This window comes from Acomys minous (genome assembly GCF_964271855.1).
Source record: "Acomys minous genome assembly, chromosome: 17".
Taxonomy (NCBI): Eukaryota; Metazoa; Chordata; class Mammalia; order Rodentia; family Muridae; genus Acomys; species Acomys minous.
The window spans coordinates 71630441-71657209 of record NC_140500.1 but is presented as its reverse complement, the minus strand read 5'-3'; the positions used below and the strand labels follow the sequence as shown (position 1 = coordinate 71657209).

Sequence of the window (26769 nt, the reverse complement as noted above, 5' to 3'; positions counted from 1 at the left end):
AACCCTGGTACTCCCTCCCCCCACCCCCCACAAAAGGTTTCAACCCCTGGAGCTTTAACGATAAACAATTCCCAAGCCTTTGGGAAGGGCACTGTTACAGAAGACCACACAGCCACTGGCAGTCTTGAATGCATTTCCTCAGGACCTGATGCTGGGTAGTGTTTCAGCAGCAGCTATGGTTAAAAGAAGTTTGGAGGTTGTTTTTTCAGACGTGTATCTGTGTCCTGGAACTCATTCCGTAGACCAGGCTGGCCTTGAACTCGGAGATTGGCCTGCCTCTGCTGTAACTGAAGCACGTGTGTGCCACCATCACCCAGCTCCAGACAAGGGTTTAAGACCAATGGGGTCTTAGTGGATAAGGTGGCATGGAACCTCAAGTACAGGTTCCCAACACAAACTGGGCTCCTCACCCGTAGCTGCAGCTCCAAGGGATTAGGTGTCCTCTGGTAGCTTCCGTTGGTTCCTGTGTTGTCATATACTTACATTAAGTCTTCAAACTAACGTTCCTGCCTCCAACTCCAATAGTCCTTTCTCCCATTTGTTTTATGGCTACTATGGCTTCTGTTACAAGTTGCTGAGATACATCCTGTCCCCACATGTTTTGTATTGCTGGGGAATTAAACACGGTTTCAGTCCTGGTAAAGTGTGCAGCTTTTCGGTATGGTTGTTTACATGTCACTGCTGGACCCCTTTGAAGCAGCATATCCACCGTCCAAGTCCAAGTTCTGAGCGAGGTGTAGTAGTGTGTGCCTTTAATCCCAGCACTTGGGAAGCAGAGGTAGGCAGATCTCTGTAAATTCAAGGCCAGACTGGTCTACTAGAGAAACCCCATCACAAAAAAAAGAAAAGAAAAAAGTGAATTGAGTTGTAAGTAAATCTTCTCCAAACAAGCATGATGGGAAAGCCGGGCATGCTATCATACAGCTGTAATTGTAGCACTCGGGATGCTGAGGCAGGTTGCATGTCCTTCAAAGCCAGCATAGGGTACATACTGAGAATGTCTATTAAAACACATATAAAAATATGCCACCCACAGGTCCATATGCCAATGGGCAGTTGATAGCCTTCTGAGCAACCATCCTAATTTGCCCTCTGTCCTTTACCAGAATTGCTTTGCAGTTAATCAACTGGCATCCCACATCTCTCTGATGCCCTAGGATTCTGTTTTCTGGTATCAAGATTTATGAAATGAAGGCTGAGGATAGGTGGGAAAGGTAGATAGGAGCACAGGTAAGAATAGCACACACGTCCATAAGCATCAGTACAGGGAGGGCAGGCAAAGCTGAGCTCTGTGCCTTAGTTACCTGGGAGGAGTGTATGGGTTGGTGGCAGGAACACTCATGAACTTAGCCCTGCAAACCTCAAATTTAAGGCTGATCAGTAGCAATACACTGATATCCTTTATCATCACTAGCCCTCTACATCATTTTAAATACGCAATTATAAAGAAAATGCCCACATAGACCAAAATGTTTTGTGTGTGGCAGTAGGGAGGAAATGGAGGATCTCGTGCTTAGGCAAGAGGTTTTCCACCCCTACCTCTAAAACCCTTGGATACTCCGGTTAAAAGACAAAAGTCTAGGACTGGGCAGTGGCTTCCTTAGTGAAGTGCTTGCTATGTGGGTAGGAGGACCTCAGTTCAGATCCCAAGTGTTTATGTACAAGAGCCAGCACTGCAGGCTGGGGTTCTTAGATCTGGGCACATCCCCAAGTCTTCATCTGTGCTATCCCCATCCCCATGAAGTCTAACTGAACCAGCAATATCCAGGCCAGTGATAAGCCCTGTCTGAAGAAAGAATCCCAAAGAACTGAAGAAGACACTGCTGTCTTCTGGCCTCTACATGATCAGCACACACATACAATAGGCAAAGGCTATATTCAATTAAAAAAAATAAACACACACACCTAATCACTGTATTTATTTAATGATTTTACCAGTTGGGAATCATAAAACCAGTAACTTGTTTCTGATTTACTTAGACAGTTATCCACATCTGTTTAAAGTACTCCCCAAACTGAGACATGATCAATTCAACAGTACTTATGCATCTTCATGAAAGCCAGGTTATGCTCTGGGCCGAGGACCAGCACATCACAAGGTAGGTCAGCAGCAGAGCCCAGCGAGCACTGACATGACAGCACAGTGGGAGGGGCCGGCAGCACTGCATGTGTGTGTGTGTAGCTTGTTTTTTCCCCAAGAGCCACAGGCCTCACAGTGCTTGTCACTGTCTTGGCAAAAAACTGACCAGACCTGCATCTTTGTGGTGCTGGAGCTGAGTCTAGGCTACTGCTACAGAGCTTGTATTTCATCACCAGCCTGCATCTGCTTATTTTACCACTTCTATCCTTCCGGCAGCTCACTTTGATTTGTCTTCACTGCTGTCATTGTCACTGTCACTGCTGCTATCTTCATCGCTGCTGCTATTCAATGCAGTGAGGTTGCCCAGGGCGTCTCTGTAAGGAAGAGAAATGACATCAGAGTTCAGCTCACAGGGTCAGGGGTGTTTGGCATGTGATTCATACAGCAGTTTTCAAAGCAGAGAAAGGGTCCCAAAACTGCACTGAACTATTATGTGAACAAAGAAAAAGTTCCAATGTATATGAAACCTATGACAGAAGAACAGTGATTACATAACCTTCCCTGACTTTGTAAGGGAAAAAGAAAAAAGCTATAAGCACCCAAAGCACCCAAAACAGACTTACTTTTGTTCTGGGGTGACTGTGAAATCCATCATTACTCTTTGGGCAAGGCTCTCACAAATAGGCAAGCTGAAGGCACTTGCCAGCGTCACAACCTCAATGGCCAAGGCAGGATTATTTGATGTTTTTGCACTGTCCATAAACTCCTCCAGCAACTCATTTCTGTAGAAGAAAGCAAAATCGAACACTCCCCAACTTACTTTTTTTTTCTTACTACAGATTTGTTTTATGTATTCAAGCATCTTCCCCCACGTATGCAGATGTCCGTGTATGTGATGCCCATAGAGGCCAGTGCCAGATCCCCTGGACCTGGGGTTAAAAGTGCTTGTGAAGCCTCCATGTGGCTGCTGAGAACTAAACCTTAGTCTTAGGTTTAGACTAAGCACTTGCTTGCTTTTCTCCAGTGCCCCCAACTTAATTTCTTAACTTTTAGTCAAATATTTACAGACAAGGTTCAGAATACGTTTTATTAGTCAAATCCTCATTAACTTTAGACAAAAGTTAAAGAACAACATTCTATATATTCCCAAGATGTGTTCACTGAACAGAGAAAACGCCTGAGGATGGTAAGGCCTGTCTGTCCGAAGAGCCCTCAAACACAATAGCTTAGGTAGGAGAAGAAATTCTAATCATTCACCGATAGAGTCAAAGCCCATGTGACTAATTCAAGCCTGTACCACGGAGGCCTCTTAGTCTCAACTTACCTGGGAATTTTATTGTGCTTTTTGAAAAGTGCCAACATTTTCCTATGGAAGAAAAGAAAAGATGACTGCTAACAGAAAAACAAGTGGCAACCAGACAAAGCTGCTCCTGTCAGGTTCAGAAACTAAGTGACCTAAAAATAAACTACACCCAACTTCCTGAATTCCCATGGGCTCTACTAGTTTCCAGTCTTGGCTGCACAAATTTAACAGGTAAATCTGAGATGTGGCCAATGCTGAGAATTGCTAGTTGTATCCCAGAGGGAATCCATGCTACACCCTGTGAGGGTGGAGGAGAGAGGGGTGAGCTTAGTTAAACCTTCTTAAAGCCTGACTCAGTCTGTCCTAGAACTCCATTATGAAGAACAGGCTCAGATTAAGGCAACAGTCTCATGTGTATGCATGCCATCAGCTTGCCACATGCAAGACAAAGGCAAAACACACACATTCAGCTCCCATGACTCAGCTGAGGTCCGTACCCCTGCGCCAATCATCATAGCCTACTTCATACTGTGTCAGCCTGCCTGGCCATGCCAATGCCGGCAGGAGCTAGCAGGCCACATCCACGTGAGTTACAGGAAAGAGACAAGTTCAAAGCATCTTTTCTGGAGCGAACACACACACACACACACACACACACACACACACACACACACACACACACCCTGGGGGGAGGGTGAGCATAAACAAGATAATCTTCTCTACAAAGTACTTTTTAACTTTGGAAACATGAATAAGCCCAAGGTCCCAACTTATAAAGACTGGAACCAGGATTTAGTGAAGTGCTGGTGAAACACACAGAAGCAGAACAGTGGCAGAAACCAAAGGTGCCGAGGCCACACTTTAAGTTAGGGGATGGGGATGAGAGGAGCACCAGCAAGCTGCTCATGTTCAATTACCAGAGCATTTTCAAAGAGTATGCATCTCTCCTCACTCAGAACCCCAGGGCAGAAGAATGAGGTTGAATTTCTTGCCCAGAATGACCCAGAAGGCTGAAAGGTATGAAATGAGACTTCCCACCCACCTGAACAACACCCTCTTCTCAAGAACATACATATTGGCCTAACCACAAGTGTCCACAAAAAACACTGCATATTCAGGTTTGGTTTCTGATAAGCACCTGCTACTACACTGAACTACATGTTTACCCATTAACCAGAGCCAATGCTTCAGCTCTGAGAATAAATGTTGGAGTTCACTTGGGAACTAATACTTACCAGGCTTCCTGGGTTCTGCTGCCTCTTAAGAAAAGGACAGCTATATACTGTAGATGGTTGGCTGGCCAATCAAGAGCAGTCTGCGGGGCATCAGGGCTCTCATATGTAGATTTGATATCAGCAGCACAGTCAGCAAATGCCACCTGAAGCTGAGAAGCTCTAAAAGTCAGTAGAACTGCCTAGCTGTCTGACAAGAATTTAAAATCAAGAGACTATCACATACATGGCAAATAAGAAATACAGTAAAAAGTCTGGACTGCCCTGGGATAATGCAATTAACATGTCTGAAATCTAATCATAAAAAAACTTTTAAAAGATATTGTATTACTTTATTGACTGTGTATATGTATACATGTGTACATAAGGGTGTCAGAGCCCATGTATAGAGGTCAGAGGACAACTTATGGGAGTTGGTTCTCTTCTTCCAAGTAGGTTCCAGGGAAAGAACTTAGGTCATTAGACTTGGCAGAAAACTCCTTTATTCATTGACCCATCTCACATCTTTTCAGGTAGAAATTTAAAAAAAAAAAAAAGTAATTTTTATTTTGTGTTTCTGCCTGCCTGAGGCCTGTAGAAGCCAGTTTCCCTGGAACTGGAGTCAGAGACAGTAGTGAGTCTTTACACGGGTGCTGGGATCTGGAAGAGGAGCAAGTTGCCCTTAACCACCGAGTCACCTCTCCAACCCCTAATTTTATTATTTTTAATTATGTGCATGTGGGAGAGCATATGTGTTTGAGTGCAGGTGTTTCTGAGTGCCTGATGTGAATAGTGGCAACTGAGCCCTGGTCCTCTGGAGCTAGTGCTTTTCCACTGCGTCATCTCTTTAGCCCTGGAACAATAATTACTACAGTAATCTAGCTTACGACTATTTTCCTGCTGCCTGCTTTGCACCAGAGGAATGAGGCTAACAGTAAGACTGGTTGGTACTCTGCTAATGTTGACCTAAACCTAGAAATGCACATCACAAGATGGATAAAACCAGGGAAACCACCATTAAAGGACGTAAGTATTAGCAAACACATAGGTCATTACACATCTAATGATGATAGTGGAACTTGAACTTCAAGACAGCCCTACCTCTGGTGGGTGTTTATCCCTGGCCATGAGCATCAAGATTTCTCCTTTTAGGGCTTCTCGAAAAGTATGGCCATATTCTTTACTGTCTTAAAGCAAAAGAAAATCGCAGTGAGAACCAAAATGCAAAACATCGGGCGAGCCTTTATCACCACCGACTTTTATCTTTAGGTGAGTAGGTTGGCACAGCTTTAATTCCAGCATTCTGGGAAGAAAAGGCAGGAGGGTTTCTTAGAGTTCAAGGCCAGCCAGAGCTACACAGTGAAACCTGTTGCCAGTGGCAACCAGAACTGTTTGCAGTCAGTGTGAAAGACAGCACGTGCACCATACTTGGGTAAGGCACAGAGCTGGACTTCGGTGTGAATCTCTCAGGCAGCAATATCTAAAACACATAAAACTGACTGAGACACACTCATGTCAATGACTAGTACTTAGCAACATAATCAGCATCGCTGCTGAGTCTTAATGCACGAAGATAATCAGGCCAATAGAGAGGAAGACAGGCTTTACGGTGGGATACTGAACTAAAGATTTAGAACCGGCCACATAATTAGCAACCTCTCCAACTGCACCGAATGAGCTTATTTTCCACATGTGTACTCAACCAGTATAACATGAGCACTGACCTTGAAGTTTGACCATAACAAATGCATTAAACTCAGTTAAGGGCAGAAGCATTCAGCCTAAAACTGTAAACGTGTTAATCAAGACATCAGCCACTGAAGTAAGATAGCACTGGCACAAAACAGTCACTTACCTTTCCAAATCTGAGGAACCATTTCTAGCCTATTGGCCACATCCAATGCTTGGAGAAGACCTATGAATATTTGGGAGTGGGGAAGGAACACCTGATTGAAAAATACAAATATGGTTTTAAAGCATCCACCAGAAGACACTCTCATATACTCATTTACAAAGACAAAACACAAGTAACAAATCTCCTTACTGAAGGTATGAGGTCCTTATACCACTTCAAGGTGACATCAATATGTTCCATTGAACAAATCAAACTGAAAAACTTCGAACTGTAAAGAGAAAAAGTGTGTTTAGATAAAGTCTATGTGTAAATATAAGGTATGATTAGTGAAATTTCAGTAGGTACTAATGTGTTAAGCATACATTTCTAATGTTTACAGTTTCAAGTCAATGAGCTGGCTTTGGTACAGGTTCTTTCCCACATAAGCAGGACAACTGGAATTTCATTCCTGGAGTGTATGCAGTAATAGCAGGAGGGAACCTGCTCCACAAAATGTCCTTAGACATCTGCTTCCCCCACCCCACACCCAATGCTGTGGCATGTTCACAAAATAATAAAAATTATTTACAATCTCAAACCACAACAGCCAATGATCGACCAAGGACGTGCTAACTGTACTTAAGTTCCCAACCCAGATCTTTCGATCCTTGGCTGCACTGTTGAGGCAGCCTGCTCAGTGCACTCACTCTCAGATCCTTGCAACAGTTACCGCAAGTAACATTAGCATTGAAAGTACTCATGGGGACACAAGGACCTGGACACAAAGGCATAAAGTGTAACAAAGAAAGTAAAATCTCTAAGTGCACAGACACGCCAGCCACACTACCATACATACATCACATGCCAGTGTATACACGTGCACGTGTACTTGCACACGTAGGAGGACAGGGCTGTGTTTCAGATGTCCTCCCTCAACTGTCTCTCCCTCTCCTTAAACCTGAAGCTCCACTGCTGTGTCCACTCTCAATGGTCATGGAGGCCCTGGGACCTGCCTATTTCTACTTCTCACTTCACGGTGGGATTACAGACACGTACCACCAGTGGGGGCTGGGGACCTGAACCCAGTACCTCATGTTTCATAGCATGTACTTTACACACAAAGCCATTTCCTCAGCCCCACTACTTTAATCTCCAAGTGCTCAATTATCTGTACTATGAAATAATGGGTATATGACCTAAAACAGGAGTCACTGAGATCCTCCCATTGCAAAGTCTAGTAATTAAAATAAAGGAGGGAGCTAGAAAGATGCCTCAAGATTTAAGAGCCCTTGGTCCAAAATCCTGAGGACTAGAGTTTGGGTCCCAGCAACAATAACCAACCAGGCATTCCTAGCTAATGCCTGTAACCCCAGCTCCAAAACAGGGCAGAGACAGGAGGCTCCCTGGGCTTCCAGCCTAGCTGAGGCTCACACCAGGCTCAGCGGAGACCTGCCTTAGAGGGACAGGTAGAAAGCGACAGGGCTCCTGCTGCACTCTTCTGGCTTTCTGTGCACGCATACACTCACAGACTAAATCTTTAAAAATATAAAGCACCATACTTACTAATAGAAATTACGTTGAGTTTCATGTCCAATCAATTTCCGGTTGTCCCCCGTATTTAAAAGGCCATGTACTTGGTAAGCAAGCTCTAAATCTCTAAGAGATGAACACTGAAAATTTGCAAGTAGCATTACCCAGACATTCGTGCAAGCCGAACAGTGACTCAACACACAGTAAAAAAAAAAAAAAAAAAAAATTATGTATTTCTTTGTATAAATAGTTAACTAATGCTAGATTCAATTCATTGATTGACAGCAAAAAATTAACAAGGAACTGGTCGGTAAAAGAAACTCTAGGTTTATGAAATTTGAAACAAATTTATTTTGTATTAGCAATCCTACCACTGTACCATCAAAATCACCATGAAATAGCTTCAAGAACCAGCCTTCAAATGCTTAGTCCTCCCCTCCAATAAAATACACTACCACAGGGCTGCACTGAGTAGTCTCATGAACTCTCAGCAGGAAACCCCATAGGACAGACACTAGGCTGCCACACAGTTATCCTCGGCACACAGGATGCTCTCTACTCAGCCTGAAAATGTCACATTTCACCTAAGATGATAAAATGAAAAGCAACATAGTAATCTATTTCTATCACTTTATAAAATTAATGAACAAAAAATGTTCTGAATGTTTTATCAAAACAGGCATGAAGAAAGGTAGAGCTAGTATATGATTTTAAAACTACAGATTGTAGAGAATGGAAGCAAAGACATGAAGAGAAGAGTTAAAAAGTGAAAGGACACAGAGAAGCCTACAATTACATATACAACAAGGAGAGCGAGAGGAACCCTTAGAGCAGGCATAATTAAGTTAATAAAGTGACACTTACCACATTCATGGCCGACTGAAAAAATTTATCTAAAAACCAAAGTTCATGAGAGTTTTGGTTGGTAAGGATGCAACACTATTTTCCTATCAGTAACATTAGTATGCTGCAGACATTCTTGGCTTTCTCAGAATGTTCAATCGAAATATTGTGACTTAGGTAAAATAAAGGTTGCCCCCCACACAAGGCCTCTAATGGCACTCAGGCAAACCAGTCCTTATTAGCTAGGGGAAAGGCACGAGCAATTTCTGTACATACCATCATCCAGGTCCCGTGGATAAAATTTCCTCCCCTCTAATACACTCATGATATCATAGATGACAGATGGTAGTTTCATAGGGCTTTCTGCAGAAAAGCAAGACAAATAGTCTTTGTTTTGGTACACACTGCTCTGCCTGCAGGCCAGAAGAGGGCACCAGATCTCATTATAAATGGTTGTGAGCCACCATGCAGTAGCTGGGAATTGAACTCAAGGCCTCTGGAAGAGCAACCAGTGCTCTTAACCTCTGAGCCACCTCTATAGCCCAAGTTGATAGTATTTCATCAGTAGATCGCTAGCTGGACTCTAAAGACCAAAAGGCACCCTTAACTACAACCTACCTTGCCCAGTCTTCTTTATAGTACAAGAATGCTATAGTTAGCACTGGTACTAGGATTACAGAAATACAATACCTGGAGAGTTGAATTCTGTTTTTAATTTTTTAAAAAAATTATTTATATAGTATTCTGCCCACACGCATGCCTGCCCACTACAAGAAGGCACCAGATCTCATTACAGGTGGTTATAAGCCACCATGTGGTTGCTGGGAATTGAACTTGGGACCTTTGGAAGAGTAGACAGTGCTCTTAAACCTCTGAGCCATCTTTCCAGGCCTATTTTTAAATTCTTACTTACTTTTATTTCATGTGTACGGATGCTTTGAAGGCATGCATGCTTATATGTGCCTGGGCCCTTGGAGGCCAGAAGCAGCTTTGGATCCCCTGGGACCAATCATTGCGAGCCATCATGTGGGTGTTGGGTACTGAACCCAGGCCCTCTGGGAGAGCAGTCAGTGCTCTTAACTATTCTCTGACTTCTGACCCCCAGGCCCCAACCTCTTTTTGGGTTTTCCAGACAGGATTTCTCTATGTAGTCCTGGCCATCCTGGGCTCTCTTTGTAGACCAGGATGGCCTTGAATTCAGAGATCCACCCGCCTCTGCCTCCCAAGTGCTGGGATTAAATAAATGTGCTCACTACCACACCTGGCAAATTCTCTATTCTTAATTTATATGAGAGTAGGTACTTCAACAATTATATAAACTCAACAGAGATGGTCAATTTTCATACAAATCAAAATAATGTATGGTTATACATACCTCGTTGATAAAAGAGGTGAATAATATGGTGATATGTTGCAAGTGACGGTTCTCCAATTACCAGAGGGGAGAAAAAAAAAAAGAAATACAGTAAAAACAAAGCTATCCAAAATAAATCTGAAACAGAAATACCTCTGAAGGCATTTTTAGCTCATCTCATGAAAAAGTGAGATTGCCCTAAAGACAGCATCAGTCTGTTATGTTCATACAAGTGTGATTGATCACTGAAAATAGCAAAGCATCATAAAGTTGATCAATGCCTGACTAATCACCGGTGAAGTAATTACTGAAATATCTACAAAAGGCTAGCACATAATTTGGGTTAGAATACCTAATTATGCTAAAAAAAAAAAAGTCCTGGAACTTAAAACTGGCTAATAAAGCAATTAATTCCTATCAAGACCCAGAGAGCTAGAGAAGTCTCTCAAATGTTACGGTGACAGTGTGCTTACTGTAAACACCACCAAGTGACAATGCATGCCCATCACAGCAGATGGTTCTCACTTGGTATCCATGGGAACGTAAATCCAGAACCCGCTGATGCCCAGTTAGTCAAATGCTGCAGTCCCTCATAAAATAGTGAAGTGTTTGCAAAAAACCCACACATATCCTAATGTAGACTTCAAAGCAGTTCTAGATCACCTGTAATATCTGGCATGCTGTAAGGCTATGCAAATACTTCTTGTATTATTTAGGAATTAAGGACCAAAACCACGTGCACACGTGTTTATAACTATTTTTTCCTGACATTTTTACCTGGGGTTGAATGCCAACAGATACAGTAGATAAAAATTCCAACTGCACACGGAGTCACATACAAAACAAGAAACCCTTAAGTGAACAACGGGAAAGATGAAGACACTTCCGCTTCTGTGCTGAGACCAGTGGCCACCATGGCATCTTCAGTGCGGACTCCAGGACGCATCCTTACCTATTCCAACACACTTCATTTCACGTAATGTCTGCAAGCCTGGCAGCCTTCCAAGCGAGGAAAACTTCCGGAGACATTTCAACATTGTATTAAAAGTCTGCAAGTTTGGTTTCACCTTCTGTGCAACCATATGTTTCAGTAGATCCTGGGTGAATCCAAAACAGGAAACATTTTTTACTCCACGGTGATTAACCAAAACTATTTAATTCTGTGGCTAAATTCAAAACAAATTAGTGACTACACTCCCAGCCTGGTTTGGTAGCCCAGCACCCAAGAGTCAGAGGCAAAAGATCTGTGTGAGTTCAAAGCCCACCTGGCTTACACTACATATTTCAAGGTCCAGGCCACAGAGTGAGACCATTTCTTAAAGAGAATTAGAAAAACCAAAACCTGCGATAAAGTACTGCCGGCGGGGCCAGCAATCCCGTCTTCTAGAAAAGCCTAGCACTGTCATGGGGTCAAAGTGTGCCTGTCCCTCCATATTCTATCATCCACCCCACAGGAATCAAGGTGTCTATCTACAGTCTTTTCCCAAACTGAGACTTAAAAAAAAGAAGTAAACTTAAGAGCAGATCCCTATGGTATAAAAATGCTGTATTTTTAATTTTTGACAAATTCTTCTCTGGTGATTTCAATTTAATTTCTCTGGCCAGAATTCTTTAACAGGTATGTTACTTTTGTAACCAACAATAAAATAATTACATGCAAAATGTCCCAAGTTGTCCTGAGTTCTAGCTATCCAGTCAGGGATGAGCCAGTGTTCTCTTCTCTTCCTAAGCAAGGCCATGGCAGTGAGCAGTTGTTTACTGAGAACAGTGACCGCGACAGAACTGCTAAGTGAATCGTTCTTAGGAAAGGTGGCTACAGGACAGGGAAGGGGCTTCCTTACCAGTACATTATTCCATCTTTCCTCAAATTTCTCATCGGGTACAGACAGTCTTGCTTCAATCAATGCATTGAAGGTGTAAACATCAGCTATAAAAGAAAAGAATTTTAACAAAACTTAAGGTTGAAATTTTACCTCAAAACAGGGGAACCGTCATTCTTTGGTGCCTCTTATCTAATCTCAACAAGTCCTTGGAGCCGGATCTTCACTCCCACCTTCATCATGAGCACGCGACAAAAGACAAACAACCTAACAACAACCTCCGTCCCCCCACCCCCCGACTGCGGGCCAGCAACTGGGGCAAACCCCAAAGCGCTCACAGCATCTTGTTAGAGCAGCAGTCTCAACCTGTGGGGGTCAGGGCCCCTTCGGGGGTCACATCAGATGTCTGCATATCAGACATTTACACTACAATTCACAACAGCAGCAAAATCAGTTACAAACTAGCAACAGACGTGGGATCACCGCAATGCTAAAGGGCTGTAGCATTAAGAAGGCTGAGAACCACTGTGTTAGAGGAAGACACGGGTAGAGGAGGCGGTCCCCAAACTCACCACGAAGTCTATTATTTAGTAACTCGGTGTACACGTTTACCGCCTGTGCATAAGCTCGGTGCTGGAGAGGAAAAGCAAACATCAGCAAAGTCGCTACAACTGTGACCATGAGCACACAGAAGAGGAGGCCCGTGTTCTTGGGGTGCTTATATGCCAGTGTAGTGGGTTTCTTCCAGGTGGGGAGAAAAGGGGGGCACTGGCAATGTCTAGACACATTTCACTTATTTCAGTTGTCACAATTGAAGGTGAATCAGGAGCATGTCACGTCTGTGGTTAGAACTGTGTGAATGAGGGAGGGGACAACACACTTAGACATCTTATCACACACAGGAACGTCTATCAAAGTCTATCTTTCTGATCTTTCAGACCTGAAATGTTAGTATGAGGAGGGTGAGACAGGTCGACTCAGTCCTTAAGCGTGCTTGGTGAGGGGCTGGAGAGATGGCTCAGAGGTTAAGAGTACTGTCTGCTCTTCCAAAGGTCCTGAGTTCAATTCCCAGCAACCACATGGTGCCTCACAACCATCTATAATGTGTTCTGGTGCCCTCTTCTGGCCTGCAGCTGTACATGCAGGCACACATCCAACAGAGCAATGTATAAATGATAAAATTTAAAAAAAAAAAGCTTAAAAAAAAAAAAAAGAGTGCTTGGTGCTCAATCACAAGTACCAGGGCTCTCAATCCCATACCCATGTTAGGTCACTCACAAATGCCTACAGTAACTCTGGCCCCAAGGGACCCAACACCCACCCACACCCTTACATACACTGAGACACAGACAGATACATACATACATGAATTTAAAACAACAAGAAAGAATCCTCACAAAACTTTATATAGGTTGTTCACCCTTAATCTAAAATCTGAAACGCTGCTAAATTCAATTTCAGAGAGGCTGTCACTCCTAACTGCACAGAACTGTCTTTGCCAGGTTCTGTGGAGCACCTTTAAAGAGGCAGCAGCAGGCAGACTGCTGTGAGCTTAAGCTTTGTCTGCATAACAGTCCAGCTAGCCTGGGTTACAGAGACAAAGCACAACTCTTTTTATGGAGGGCTGGAAAAGAACCACCAACTAATGGTCCTTCAAGCTAAAAATAAACAAGCAAAGGCACCTTCACCATCCCTTGGATCATCGTGCAGTAGGAGCGTGCGTTCTTCTCTGGCATCAGAGCGAAGATTCTCTCAGCATTGTTTTGTGCTCTAGAAACAACATAAAAAACATGGGCCAGAGGCACAGGGGCTAATGGTGCGTGCCACCATGTTCTGGCGTGTCTTAAGTGATGTGCAGAACTAACCTACGACTCGCGTGTGACAGGTCACCACCTCGGGGTGAGAGGCTAAAAGCGTGAAGTTGTCTAGACATTCACAGCTCGGGGCCATGAGCAGGAGGGGCAGTTTATCAACACAAAGTCTTCTGCGTTCTGTTCTTTGACCTGACTTCCCAAACCTGAGTCTTGATATTCTAGCATGACCTATTTTGCCTCTTTATAGATGGGGGAAAAAAATGTTACCACCTTGAATAAATTTTCCTGCATAGCGAACACACTAATAGAAATCAGAGTCGGGATATGAGCCAAGATGTTACTACAAAGTTCATGTGTGTGCAACCCTCTGAATGTGTGTGCTCTGTGCTGGTGCCCACAGAGGTTAGAACTCCCAGCGCTACAACCATAGGATGTTGAACACATGGAACCTCTGAGAAAACAGGAAATGCTCTTAACTACTAAGCCACCTCTCTAGAGCTGAATTTCTGGCATTAATGGTAGCTTTTCTTCTATCTACATACTGAACACTTATTTTTACTTTAGATTAACATTACAGGACTGCAACTCCAGAGGACAATATAGCATATTTTCATGTACTGTAAAATCCCCGTAACACAAGGTTCTCAAGTGTAACCTACTTCCAAAGACTAGTCTTCATCTTGGATGTTTGATTATTTTCCTCTGTGGCCTCTTCCTAGAAAGGATGAAATAAAAGGTAAGACAATGTTTTCTTGCAGACTACTTAAAAATCACAAGCCGAGAGGAAATAAGGCCAAGAGAAACACCAAAAATGTTCACACCCACAGTGAATTCCTTCAGTGTGGAAATTAGTGCACATACGAGGGAAGCAAAGTCAGCTCTCGAATGAGTGGCCTGCCTAGAGTTAAAGGCAAAAAACAATATGTAATCTGCTTCCACAGAGCCCACTACTGGTTTGACTCGTAGAAAGATACTGCTTTCGCTAGGGCGAAAGCAAGAAGTTGACACTGTAATACTAGCTAATGAAGCTTTAGAGTAAATCCTAGGCTTTCTATGAACCAAGTGTCTGGGATGAGGCGGACATAGAAACCTGACTGGCACTTGTGGAAGTCAGGGTTAGTTCTGTAGCTTGCTGTTTCAGGAGCAAGGCTGGGGGCACAGGGCCATCCTGGCAAGCTTCAGAAGATGCTCTCCAAGGCCACAGGCATGTACAGAAGTAACTCACAATTAATAGACAAAGAACAGAAACAGCCTATAATACCATCACTCAGAAACACTTTTTAATTTCCTATTTTAAAGATTTATTATTTATACAGTAATCTGCCCGCATGTGCACCTGCCTGCCACAAGAAGGCACTGGATCTCATTACAGATGGTCATCAGCCACCATGTGGTTGCTGGGAATTGAACTTGGGACCTTTGGGAGAACAGACAGTGCTCTTAACCCCTGAGCCATCTCTCCAGCTCAAAAAACTTTTTAAAAAAGATTTTTATCGTCTGCAAGTAAAAAAATGTTTTAATAAAAATGTGAAGATTGAACCCCTTATCCAAAAGGGAACAGAAGTTTAAACATGAAATTCATTCTCTAAATATATGTAACATGAAGGAGTTTTGAAAGCATGAAGTCATATAAGACCAGGTGTGGACATTCCAATTTAGCGGACAGTCCAAAAGTTCAGATTTTGGATTATTTCAGTTACAAAACCTGGATCGGGGATTTTAAATTACGGATGCTCACTGATCTCTTGCTGAGCACGAATCTTTCCATACCATCAGGCTATGCTCTGACTACTCAACATCTTGAACCCTCACTACCAGCCACTGGCTATTTACACTGTATCCACCATCTTTACAAGTACAGGCATAAGTCCACACTGCATTAGAAAAATGTACCATATATACCAGATACAAAGGCTTCCTTGAAATCTATTTCTAGAAGTGAAATTCTTAAGCTTTGACAAACAGGGGATATACCATTCGCAGGCAACACTTGGCATAAGGCCAGCATGCTCTCTCCATATCTGTAAATCTTAAAAATTCATTGTGCCTGAGAATAAGGGGAAAATGGGAGGGAGGGAAGAATGGGAGGATACAAGGGATGGGATAACCATTGAGATGTACAAGAATAAATTAATAAAAAAAAAAAGGAAAAAAATTCATTGTGCATTCAGTATGGACTTGTGCACGCCACAGCATGCACGTGGAGGTCACGGGACAAGGCTGAGGAGTTGGCTCTCTACCTTTACATGGTCTCCAGGAATCAAACTCAGCTTCTAGTAAGTGGCTGTGCCTGCTGGACTACCTCACTGGCCCTGTGTGCATACTTCTTGAACAAAGGGGAACCAAGACAAAATCTAGAGTTTTCCTTCATAATTGTACAGCATGCTGTCACCACAGTGACAGAGGGCTGGGCTAAACTTTTCTGGACAACACTCTGCCTGAGTATCCAATACAGGAAGACAAAATATTGCCAAGTGGAATAAAGTTATAAACACTCTTTCTATCAAGAAAAAAAAAAGAAAGAAAGAAAACTATAGTGAAAGTTTTCCTTGCCGCAGTCACACACAAAGGCTGGTGAGGCCATAAGAGAAACCCTTACACACTACTAGTGGAAACATAGGTTAGAGAACCGCTGGGGATCAGCATACAGCTTCCTCAAAACAGCACAGAGCATATACTGCAGCTACACCGTTCCCAGGTGGTTGCATATGCCTGAAAAACTCCATCTGTACAGATAGTCGCACAGCTATACTTTCAGTGGCCCTATTACAATAGCCAAACTGGTCTCAGCCTACGTGCCCATCAATAGACGGACTTTTTTTGAGATAGTTTCACTAACTCACCATGTAGGCCAGTTGGCCTCAAACTCAGAGATCTGCCTGCTTCTCCCTCTGTGCTGGTATTAAAGGTGTGAGCCACCACAACCAGCTTCGTATAGGTAGGCTTAATGATGGAGCCTACAACTCAGCCAGCTACTTAGGAGGTCAAGGCATACAGAATATGAACTTAAGACTAGTCCAAGTAACTTAGCAAAACCTTTAGTTCAAAACAAAACAAGAGGGGGAGAGGGCTAGAAGGCTCTAAGGTTCAGTACTTGCCTAACATTGGAAGGCCTCAGGTTCACCTCTCCCTAAATAAACATAATGAAGTTTTATTCAGCCATAACAATCTGTAAGAAAATGGATGGAGGGGGCTGGAGATGGCCCAGAGGTTAAGAGCACTGGCTGCTCTTCCAAAGGTCCTGAGTTCAATTCCCAGCAACCACATAGTGGCTCACAACCATCTAGAATGAGATCTGGTACCCTCTTCTGGCCTGCAGGTGGACATGCAGGCAGAGCACTAAATAAATAATCAATCTTTAAAAGAAAAAAAGAAAATGGATGGAACCTAGAGACTATCTATAGATTCAGAAAAAGATATTGTTTGTTTTTTTCTCATATGTAGTCTCTCTTCCTAAAAACATATATGTCCTAAAATTGAAGCGGAAGGGAACTATTTGGGAAGATGAAAGAGAGGACTGGAAAAGGAGGTGAGAACATGATCAATACATTACACACGTGTATGGAAATGTCGTAACAAAACACATTGTTTTCCATAATTAATATACACTGACTAAAATGAATAGAAACAATTATTCACGTGCCTTCCTCCTTCATCACTGTTTACTGAAGGTTACTGTGCCACTGTGACACCTGGCACAGAAACCTGACCCATTGTGAAAATATTTTTAAAAACAAAAAGGCAAGTTTTTTGTTTTTTTACCAAGTTTTCCGAACGTTCAGTTTGTTGAAAAGGATAGTCAGCTGGGGGTTCTTGGTCACCATAGTAACACAATAAATCCAAGAGACTGTTAGTTGTTTCAAGAGAGACCATGGTTCCTGTGGTTAGGAGGAAAAAAAAAGCCTTCAAATACCCAACAACTAAAGCCTATTACATGTAACTCTTCATTTTTTCCTATCACTGGTGGCTTATTTGGCTACATCTTACTCCTTACTGCCATGCTACCAGTTAATTCATGGGAATATGACGGCTCTCTGCTGACTCTGTCCCATGTCCCTAGGCAAACTATATAAATTGCTGGCATAAGATACAGTTTGTGAGCCAGGCGTGGTGGTGCACGCCTTTAATCCCAGCACTCGGGAGGCGGAGGCAGGTGGATCACTGTGAGTTCAAGGCCAGCTTGGTCTACAAAGCAAGTCAAGGACAGCCAAGGCTACACAGAGAGACCCTGTCTCGGAAAAAAAAAAGATAGTGCTTGTGCAAGACGTCCTGACCCCAGCCTCAGGCCTTGCTCTCTGGAACCTTCCACTGCTGGCCCACAACTATTCCACTCCATTCCCTCACAACAAACGGATGCACTGAAGAAACACAATTATCCCAACTGCACTCAGGCCGCCACTGAAAATGTACTCAGAACCACTAAATAAGTGCATGATTCTAACCGTCTTAAAAACAAATGAATCATTTGACTCCTAGTACCTCAAAAATAAGTAAAAATAAGCCCCACAAAAACCTACTGCTCTAAATGGACATTGCCATATTAGCACTCACTCTAAGGGACTGCAAAGGACAGAAAGGCTGGAGAGAGCTCATGGCTGGGACCACGCTGCTCTTGGCAGAAGACCTGGGCTCAACTCCCACAATACCCACATGGGGGCGCACACCAGGGGATCCAACACCCTCTTCTGACCTCCAAGAGTATCAGTAAGTACATGGTATACATATATACACGTGGACAAAACACTCATACACAGAAAAATACAATAAATAAATATAAAAAACTATTTTTTCAAAAGTTAAGTAAAAAAGTAAAAGACCCAATTTATTAAGCTTGGCACAACTGTTCATGCGTGTGATCGCAGCACTCGAGAACCAGGCAGGAGTTCAAGGTCACTCCTGACTACAGATGGCCTGAGGCCAGTGTAAGTGACCCCTGCCTCAAAAAAGTCTGTAAGTATTTACTGGGTGAGTGCACACACCCACACCACCGTGGGCATGGACAAGTTCAGTGCAGTGTCACTCACACTCGGAGCAGAAGGGAGCACCTCACCACATACTGTCTGCTGTCACCCTTCAGTTGTGTGTGACACTGCAGGAGGTACATACGCAAATCGTAAGAGTCTAAGAAAATGTTTTAGGTTCAAATGGCATCTTCAATGACTTGTCCATTTTCCATTTCTTTTCTGTTTAGCATACTTTATTCTAATTCACTGAACAGCAGTCTAGACAACTAAACTGCAGTGGCAACAGCTGACTCTGAAGTGACCACATGTATATTTACAGTAGCTTATCAGCCATGTTACCTACAATTGTATTTACTGAAAAGTTAACCAGAGCTAATTCAAGGCACAGGAGGACATTAGTTAGACACTCACACACACGCAAGCACAGCAGTCACACACTAAAATAATAATAAAGCATTTCTCTGTCTTATTTGACCCTGTCTTCTCACACCTGATGCTAAAAAGAGGCCATGGACTTCCTTTCCCAGTGCACAGAACAAAACCAAATAAAGTCATAAACCTGACTTCTACCTCACTTAGCTTCAGTATGAAGCTACAGTAGAAAATGAATCATGTATATTACACCACTTAAACCAGAACCAACACCATGAAGCCAAGTCAACATTTGTCATTGTTCCTCAAAACAATTTGGACCATATGAAAAGGCCCCATGCTAAGAGGGGCTCTGACTGAAGTGAGTCACCTGCTTGCAAGAGCTGATCAAACAGGTCCACAGAAGCTTTGACTTTTTTGAGTTTGATTCGCTCCTTCAGGGCAGCTTCGCTTACATCTTCAATCTGAGGTTCAAAGTACTCCGGCATTAAGCACTAGGAAAAGAAGATGAGTAAGTGACTACACACAGGCAAAGGTAACAGGACAACAGTAGGATGAGGATGTTAGTCAGTCCAGTTCCTGTTTCCTACACTACAGAACACTTACACCTGAACCTGTCAAAGTACAAAATCTAAAATAAAATATACAAGAAAGAACATGAAAGGCCGATAAACATCTGAAGAGAAAACTGTTTAGCCATTTCCTGACTTGATGAAAATTTAAAAACATTCGAATGTAAATATTCACTCTATACCTTAAAGACCATATTTCCAACCAAAGGTCTTAACCTGAGGTTTATCTAAATACATAGGTTCTAGTAAACAAACAAACAAACAAAAAACCTTCTACCAAACAAAACCCCTTTCCTGGAGGTTGCTTTTCCTCTGAACATTCAATACCACCAAGGGGTTTTGATTTTTCTTCAGTCTCTAATATTGTTTGTTTGTTTATTTTGGTTTTTCCAGACAGGGTTTCTGTGTGTAGCCTTGGCTGTCCTGTAGTCCCTTTGTAGACCAGGCTGGCCTCGAACTCACAGCGATCCACCAGCCTCTGTGCTGGGACTAAAGGCGTGCACCACCAAGCCCGGCCCAATCACTAATTTTTCAAATATATTTGGAATGGGTACTACACTTTATTCTAGGTACTAAGCCAGGCATTAGGGACTCTGAGATTTTTTTCACAGAAAGATTAAGACATTAGAGCGGGGATGGTGATGTTAGTGCTGCCAGCTGGACAGATGAGGAACAGCCAGGACAAGCCCACGGGCCCGCCTGTAGTGAATTAGCCAGGACAAGCCCACGGGCCCGCCTGTAGTGAATTAGCCAGGACAAGCCCACGGGCATGCCTACAGTGAACTTCCTAGGCCAGGTTAACTGAGGGGGATAGCACATCCTGAATGTGAACGGGACCACTCCGCATAGGCTCTACTGTATATAAAGAGAAAGGCAGCTAGCCACCAGGAGGCAAGGCTTCTGCCCCTCTCCCCACTTGAGGTACAGTGTGACTAGTTGCCTGCTGCTTTTGCCACCATGGTGGGCTGTATCTCCTTAAACCCTAAGCTAAACTAAATCTTTCCTTCATTAAATTGCTTCTTGTCAGGTATTTTATCACAAGAGGAAAAACAATCCATACAAGGGTCTAGTTAGCGGCAGAGTTTACGCGAGGCCCCACAGTTCATTAGCTACATACATGTAAACCAGGTAGAGACAGCTGATTACAGCACAGGGTACGATGGCATTACCTTCAAGGCAGGGGACCCTGCAAGGCTTCTACTGTCAGTCAGACACCTAGGCGGGGAGTGAGCCAACAAAGGACCACTCCTCATCTGCCACCGTTCTAAAAGCCTCACTATAGAAGTGTGTGGCCTGCTGGTCAGCCAAATAAGCCGCAGTATGAGGACAGCTTGTCAGGGTGTGAGTTTGGGGAACGGGAGGGGGAGTCTGCAGACAAGATGGGGGGCTGCGGCTGGTATCTGCACTCCTACTGTGCAGGGATGACGTGCGCCTGCTCTGCTCACTGCTGTGTGAGGGAACTGACTCAGTGCTGCTGGGCGGACACGCCCCAGACACCTCACAACTACAGAACAAAGGGAAGCCAGAAGTATGGCCTCAAGCTTCAAGAGGAGGGATCGGCCAAGATACACAGCAGTGTCAACCGAGTGCAAGAATGGCCCAAACAGAAGACACAGACTGCAAAGAGAGAAACGGAGCTTAGAGACCTCATAAAGGCAACATCTGTAAGGAAACGCAGGAGACCACCAGAGGACTCTGAAAAGGAGCTGTCACAGAAGACTCAATGGTGGCAGTACACACAAAAGGAATTTTAAAAGGCTAGCATTAAAATGGCTAAATCAACTATGGAAGCATGATTTAATTTACATTCATAGCAGCATGTAAAAGACACAATTACCTCTCCTTACCGGTATATGAGGCTCAGCTATATCCTTTTGGAAATATTTGGGATTTGAATTAATAATAAATTTTGCTGCAGTCTCTCCAGACTTTTTTGCCAGTAAAAATGAACGCTATGTAAGAAAAAAATTAAATACAAATTAGCACTTACATATAATTTAGACTCAAGCAAAGCTACACCCTCAGTAAAAATTTTTCCTTTTCCTCCAGAAAAAGGAATCCAATAATACAAATCCCAATTATAAGCCATACTTCTGAGTATGACACTCATTTCAGGTCAACACGCACACACACACTCACACACACCACACAAATAGTCTGCTTACATGTTATTTAAGACATTAATATTAAAGAAAAAAATAACCCAAAACTTTCTTCAGAAATACGTAATATTTTTAATTAAAAGATTCAGTCTACCAAACTGTCAATATTTATAAGCTTTTCAAGGTTTCTGTGGTGGTTTGAATAGGTTTGGCCCCCATAGACTCATGTTTGAATGCTTGGCCCATAGGGAGTGGCACTATTAGGGGGGTGGCCTTGTTGGAGAAGCGTGTCACCCAGGGGGCAGGCTGTGAGGTTTCTTATGCTCAAGCTAAGCTCAGGGTGGGACTGCCTGTGGATCAAGATGAGGCTCAAGGTGCAGAAGTCTCTGTGCTCAGCGTGCTGCCACACTTCCCACCATGACAACAACGAACTAAAGCCCTGGGACTGTAAGCCAATCTCAATTAAATGTCTTCCTTTATAAGAGCTGCCTTAGAAATGGGGTCTCTTCACAGCAATGCAAGCCTTAAGACAGTTTGTTTTATTGTAGTAACTCAACTATTTATATACTCTCACATAAACTAAAGTTTTTTAGCTAGAAAAGTTACATAATAGTACGCACTGACTCCACAGCAGAGGTTGGCACGAGGTAAGGGTCGTCTTGAAACACATAAGGCGCAGCTGTAGGGTCCTGTGGAAAAGACACATACATCTGTTTAGATTTTTATTAATATTATCTAAGCTTTAGTGATGACCACACATTCTGTAAAACTTTAACCACATAGAAAACACACATGCAGGAACATGTATGGTCATATGCCTGCATATATATAAAGAAAACACACACGTCAATAAGACTTCACTGAAATCGGGGCTGGAGAGATGGCTCAGGTTAAAAGCACTGATGTTCTTCCAGAGGTCCTGAGTTAAATTCCCAGCAACCACATTCTAGTGCTCAGAAGGCAGAAAGAAGGGATTCCCAGAGTACTGACTAGCTAAACTACTCTTTTTAGGTGAGCTCCTGGTTCAGCTGAGGCCCTGCCCACCCGTCAGGTGCTTCATTTGTCTGTAAAGAGGCATCTGAAATGCTATTCAGAACTGTGTATGCCTCTTGGACACCTATCAAACCCCAACTCCCTACCACACTCACTCCCCTCTCCTGTCAGGCCGTCGGTATGGGTGGCTGACCTCAAAGTAGTAATGCCTCTGCCTTAATCATCCACAATGCTTCCGAAGATTGTACCACCAGGCATTTTTGTTGCTCTTATCAGACAGAGTCTATCTACATAGTTTTGGCTGTCCTAGCATTCATGATGTAGAGCAGGCTAGCCTCAAACTCAGAGATCCTCCGCCCCTGTCTCCCAAGTGCTGAGAATAAGAGCGTGCTCCACCACACCCGTAAGATCTGTATTTTGACCTGTGTATGATCCTTAGCAGGAAAGACCCATGTCTGAGCTGGAACAAAGGCAATGGCTATGCAGTTACCAAATCCCTCAGAAACAAGCACCTGTTTTGTTTTTAACTAATTTTTATTTCATGCCATTTTTAGAAATAAGCATTTTAAGAAGCCTTTCTAGGGCTGGAGAGATGGCTCAGCAATTAGGAGCACTCCAGACTTCTGAGCTCCCCCAGAGGTCCGAGGTTCAAATCCCAGCAACCACATGGTGGCTCACAACCATCTATTATGTGATCTGATGCCCTCTCCTGGCATGCTGGTGTACATGCAGGCAGAACACTCATACATTAAATAAATCTTAATTAAAAAAGAAAAAGAAGCCTTTTCAGTAATTAGAAATTGTTAGTATGAGCAGGGCATGGTGGTGAACACTTTTAAAATTTTCCAACACTTGGGAGCCAGTGGCAGGAGGATCTCTACATAGCAAGTTCCAGAAAAGGACTATAGAGAGCCTGTCTCTAAAAGCAAGACAAAACAACCAACCAACCAGTGTGCTATGAAAATGCTACCTGGGCACTACATCCTAGATAGCCCTAGGCTGGTCACTTCAAAACCTGTTTCCTCAAAAGGAGGAACTGGATTAGCTGTTAAGAAGAAAATTTCAAGAGATGCCTAACAGTTTTAATTCTGAATAAAAAGCTATAAAATTGAATGTGTTATCAGCTCTAGAAATCCCTACTTACCCTGTTCACTGTGGATGCAAGCGCCTGAAGAACAGCCACTTTATCCCTAGAAAAAAAAACAACCAACCTTCATCAAGATGATTATTGATACTTACAAAGTGAGTAAGTCAATCCACTTTCAGAGCCAGGACTTATTTCTCAAAACCACCAGAACAGAAATAGGTGAGAAGCAGGCATGATTATAAATCCTAGAATCTCAGAAAGAGGGAGGCAGAGACTGTACTGAAGTTTGAGACCACCTTCACTCTTAACTCTGATGCTGTACCATGCCTTTTATATTTTTTAAAGACAGGGCCTTACTGTATGAACTAAGTAGAGATCCACCTGCCTCTGCCTCCTCAGTGCTGGGATTAAAGGAGCGTGTCCCGTAGGCCAGCAATTGTTTCTACTCTTGGTGAAGGAAAACAAATGAATCTCATCTATATAAAGACGTATCATACACCCACTAAAAATTAAAAGCATTATACAAAAGTACATCCAATAGTTTAATTCTAAAGTAAATGTACACTTTATACATAAAAAATTATATCACAAAATTTAAAAATAACATTTATGTCTATGTGATAGGCACTCTTTAAATCCTTATGTCTTATTTACAGAAAACCCGCAACCATTTGCTAAATAAATAGCAAAATACTCACCATGTTTTCTTTTTTGGAATGATTATTTCTTCAATCCCTTACAGAGAAAAATAAAAATGATCAGTTGCCTATCACTACAAAGAAATACAATGTATTCTCTTTTAATTAAAAACAAAAACTTTTTCAATAGTTTTTAAAATACCTGCTTTATCTGTTCCTTCAACCTTTGGGAGGGATGTACTTCCAGGATAAAATCTGCATTAAAAACAAAACAAAAACAAACAACACCTAATGTTAATATTGCCCATTAATGAATTTCTCAGCACATTTTCTAATTATCATGGACCGAACAGATTAGACTGTATACCTCACATCAATGTGTGATGGGAGACACGATCAAAACAGCATGTTCACTGCAACATACAAGATTGATTGATTCATTTATTTCTGATGTTAGGAATCAAACCAGAACCTCATCCGTAACAGACAAACTCTGGTCCAGTAAGCTACACTATCAACCAAGATTTATGAAACTACCTCACTTAAAGCAATTAGAATGAAGCTAAAACCATCCATGGCTTTATATTCAACCACTTTTAGCAATTTACCAACAACATAAGGCTTTTAACTGCTACATTCTTAGAGTCTCTCAAAAATTATTTTGACCCAGAATAGAAATACTGGCTCATGCTAAATTTTAGAACATTGTATTCATGACTAACTACACCCTAACTAATGTCCTAAAATAAAATCAACAAAAATAATCAATGTTTAATATCTGTTTATTCCATTCTTAAAGGGCATCAGAATTACTCAGAAACTTTATGTGACCCTAGAGGAAAACAATGTCATACACTGGTGCCTGGTCTAAGGTATCATTTTACTTATTTTTTAAAAAGCTTTTTATTATTTTTGTGTGACTGTATGTGTGTGAGTACACGTGTGCGATGCACACGTGGCCAAAGGGCGACTCTGGGGACTTGGTTTTTCTCCTTGCAATTTTACATGGGCTCTAGCAGAAGTTACATCTCATTTATTCCCCACAGTCCTTTCAGATTATTACTAGGTAGAATCATTTTAGGGAATATTTGTCTATTATCATCCAAGTGAGACAAGGCAAACATTGACTATAAACAAGTTTTGTGTGTGTGTGTGTGTGGTGGTTTTAGCTCAATAGTAGAGTGAGGTCTTGGAATCAACACACAAAAATAAATAAAATTGGATTTCACGTTTACACTACACCTAAATGCCTCATACCATCTACATTCCAGCAGGCCAGTTTTAAGAATGTAAAAAGAAATTACATAAATATTTCCAACATGTCCCAAGCTGTAACTATCACCAGATGGAAAGGCTGTGGTCAGACTTTTTTTTTTTTTAAGCTTTTCTGCTTTTACTAAAGCCTGATTTTCTTACCCCAAAGTTCTCGTAACATTCTCTCCACAATAGCGGTAACAGCCTGCCCTTTATTCGGAAAAATAAAATCAACCACTTCCCCCTTTTCTTTTGGGAGAGGCGTTAAAGCAATCTGTGTAGGGGCTTGTTAGAGGCACTCACGGGAATGTAAACTGCACGAGAACAGGGCCCTGGTTTAAAGGACAAGTTTAATTCTATATGATATTACAACCAACTAATAAAAATCTCCCGAAAGGACACTTGCTGTTCGAAACTTATCTCAATCCGTCGCTACCTCGTGTTACCCTTGGGAGCGCGTGGCCTCCCGCATGCAAGCCCTTGCATCCCACCTCGTCCCACGACTCTCGGGAAATACATGACCAAATTGGCTCCGGCTCTTCTTACCTGGAGCAGAGCCTCGGCTCACACACACCTGGCCCGGGAGAGGTCTGCAGCAAGACAAGGCCGCTGCGGAAGGGCAGCCGGCGGACAGATGCCGCCGCCGCCGCCGCCGCCGCCATCTTCGGCCTCTTCGCAGGGCATGTTGGGAACGCCCTCCGCGTACAAGGTCGAGGGGCGGGGCTGGCGTGGAAGGTCTCAGCTCGCAACGGGTGCTCACAAGGCCACGTTCTGGCAACGGGAGGCTCATTACACACCACGCCCCTCAAGTAACTTTCCTGGGAACCCTGCTTCTCATGCCTCACGTGCAATTTTGTTTTTAAACGGAAAGACGGTCTTGAAGGCCGTTTTTCTTCCACTCGGCCCCCCCCGTGCCCCACCCCGGAAGCAAAAGTGAACTCGTCCAAGTCAAAGCGCTTGGTCGCGTTTCCCGCCCGCAAGCGCAGTGGCGAACGCAT

The 26769-nt window shown here is 42.9% G+C and overlaps 1 protein-coding gene across 3 annotated transcripts; it reads right to left on the bottom strand.

Moving 5' to 3' along the window:
- Positions 1–1904: 1904 nt before the first annotated feature.
- On the bottom strand, positions 1905–26769 carry PTCD3 (pentatricopeptide repeat domain 3; the record flags this gene model as incomplete). 3 transcript variants are annotated; one of them, XM_084766872.1, is made up of 24 exons in its annotated part: positions 1905–2454; positions 2704–2862; positions 3405–3446; positions 4619–4767; positions 5696–5781; positions 6450–6540; positions 6639–6717; positions 7992–8098; positions 8823–8851; positions 9078–9164; positions 10177–10227; positions 11108–11252; positions 11997–12082; positions 12548–12608; positions 13658–13745; positions 14449–14504; positions 17552–17667; positions 19496–19619; positions 21545–21649; positions 22420–22488; positions 23937–23982; positions 24578–24614; positions 24720–24772; positions 26318–26769. In XM_084766872.1, the coding sequence occupies 24 exons, from the start codon at positions 26767–26769 to the stop codon at positions 2358–2360; spliced, it is 2415 nt and encodes an 804-aa protein (XP_084622998.1). In that variant the 3' UTR covers positions 1905–2357. The 3 variants fall into 3 exon arrangements, with proteins under 3 accessions (XP_084622998.1, XP_084622999.1, XP_084623000.1); XM_084766873.1 differs by having other exon boundaries at positions 24578–24617; positions 24726–24772; XM_084766874.1 differs by having other exon boundaries at positions 26346–26491.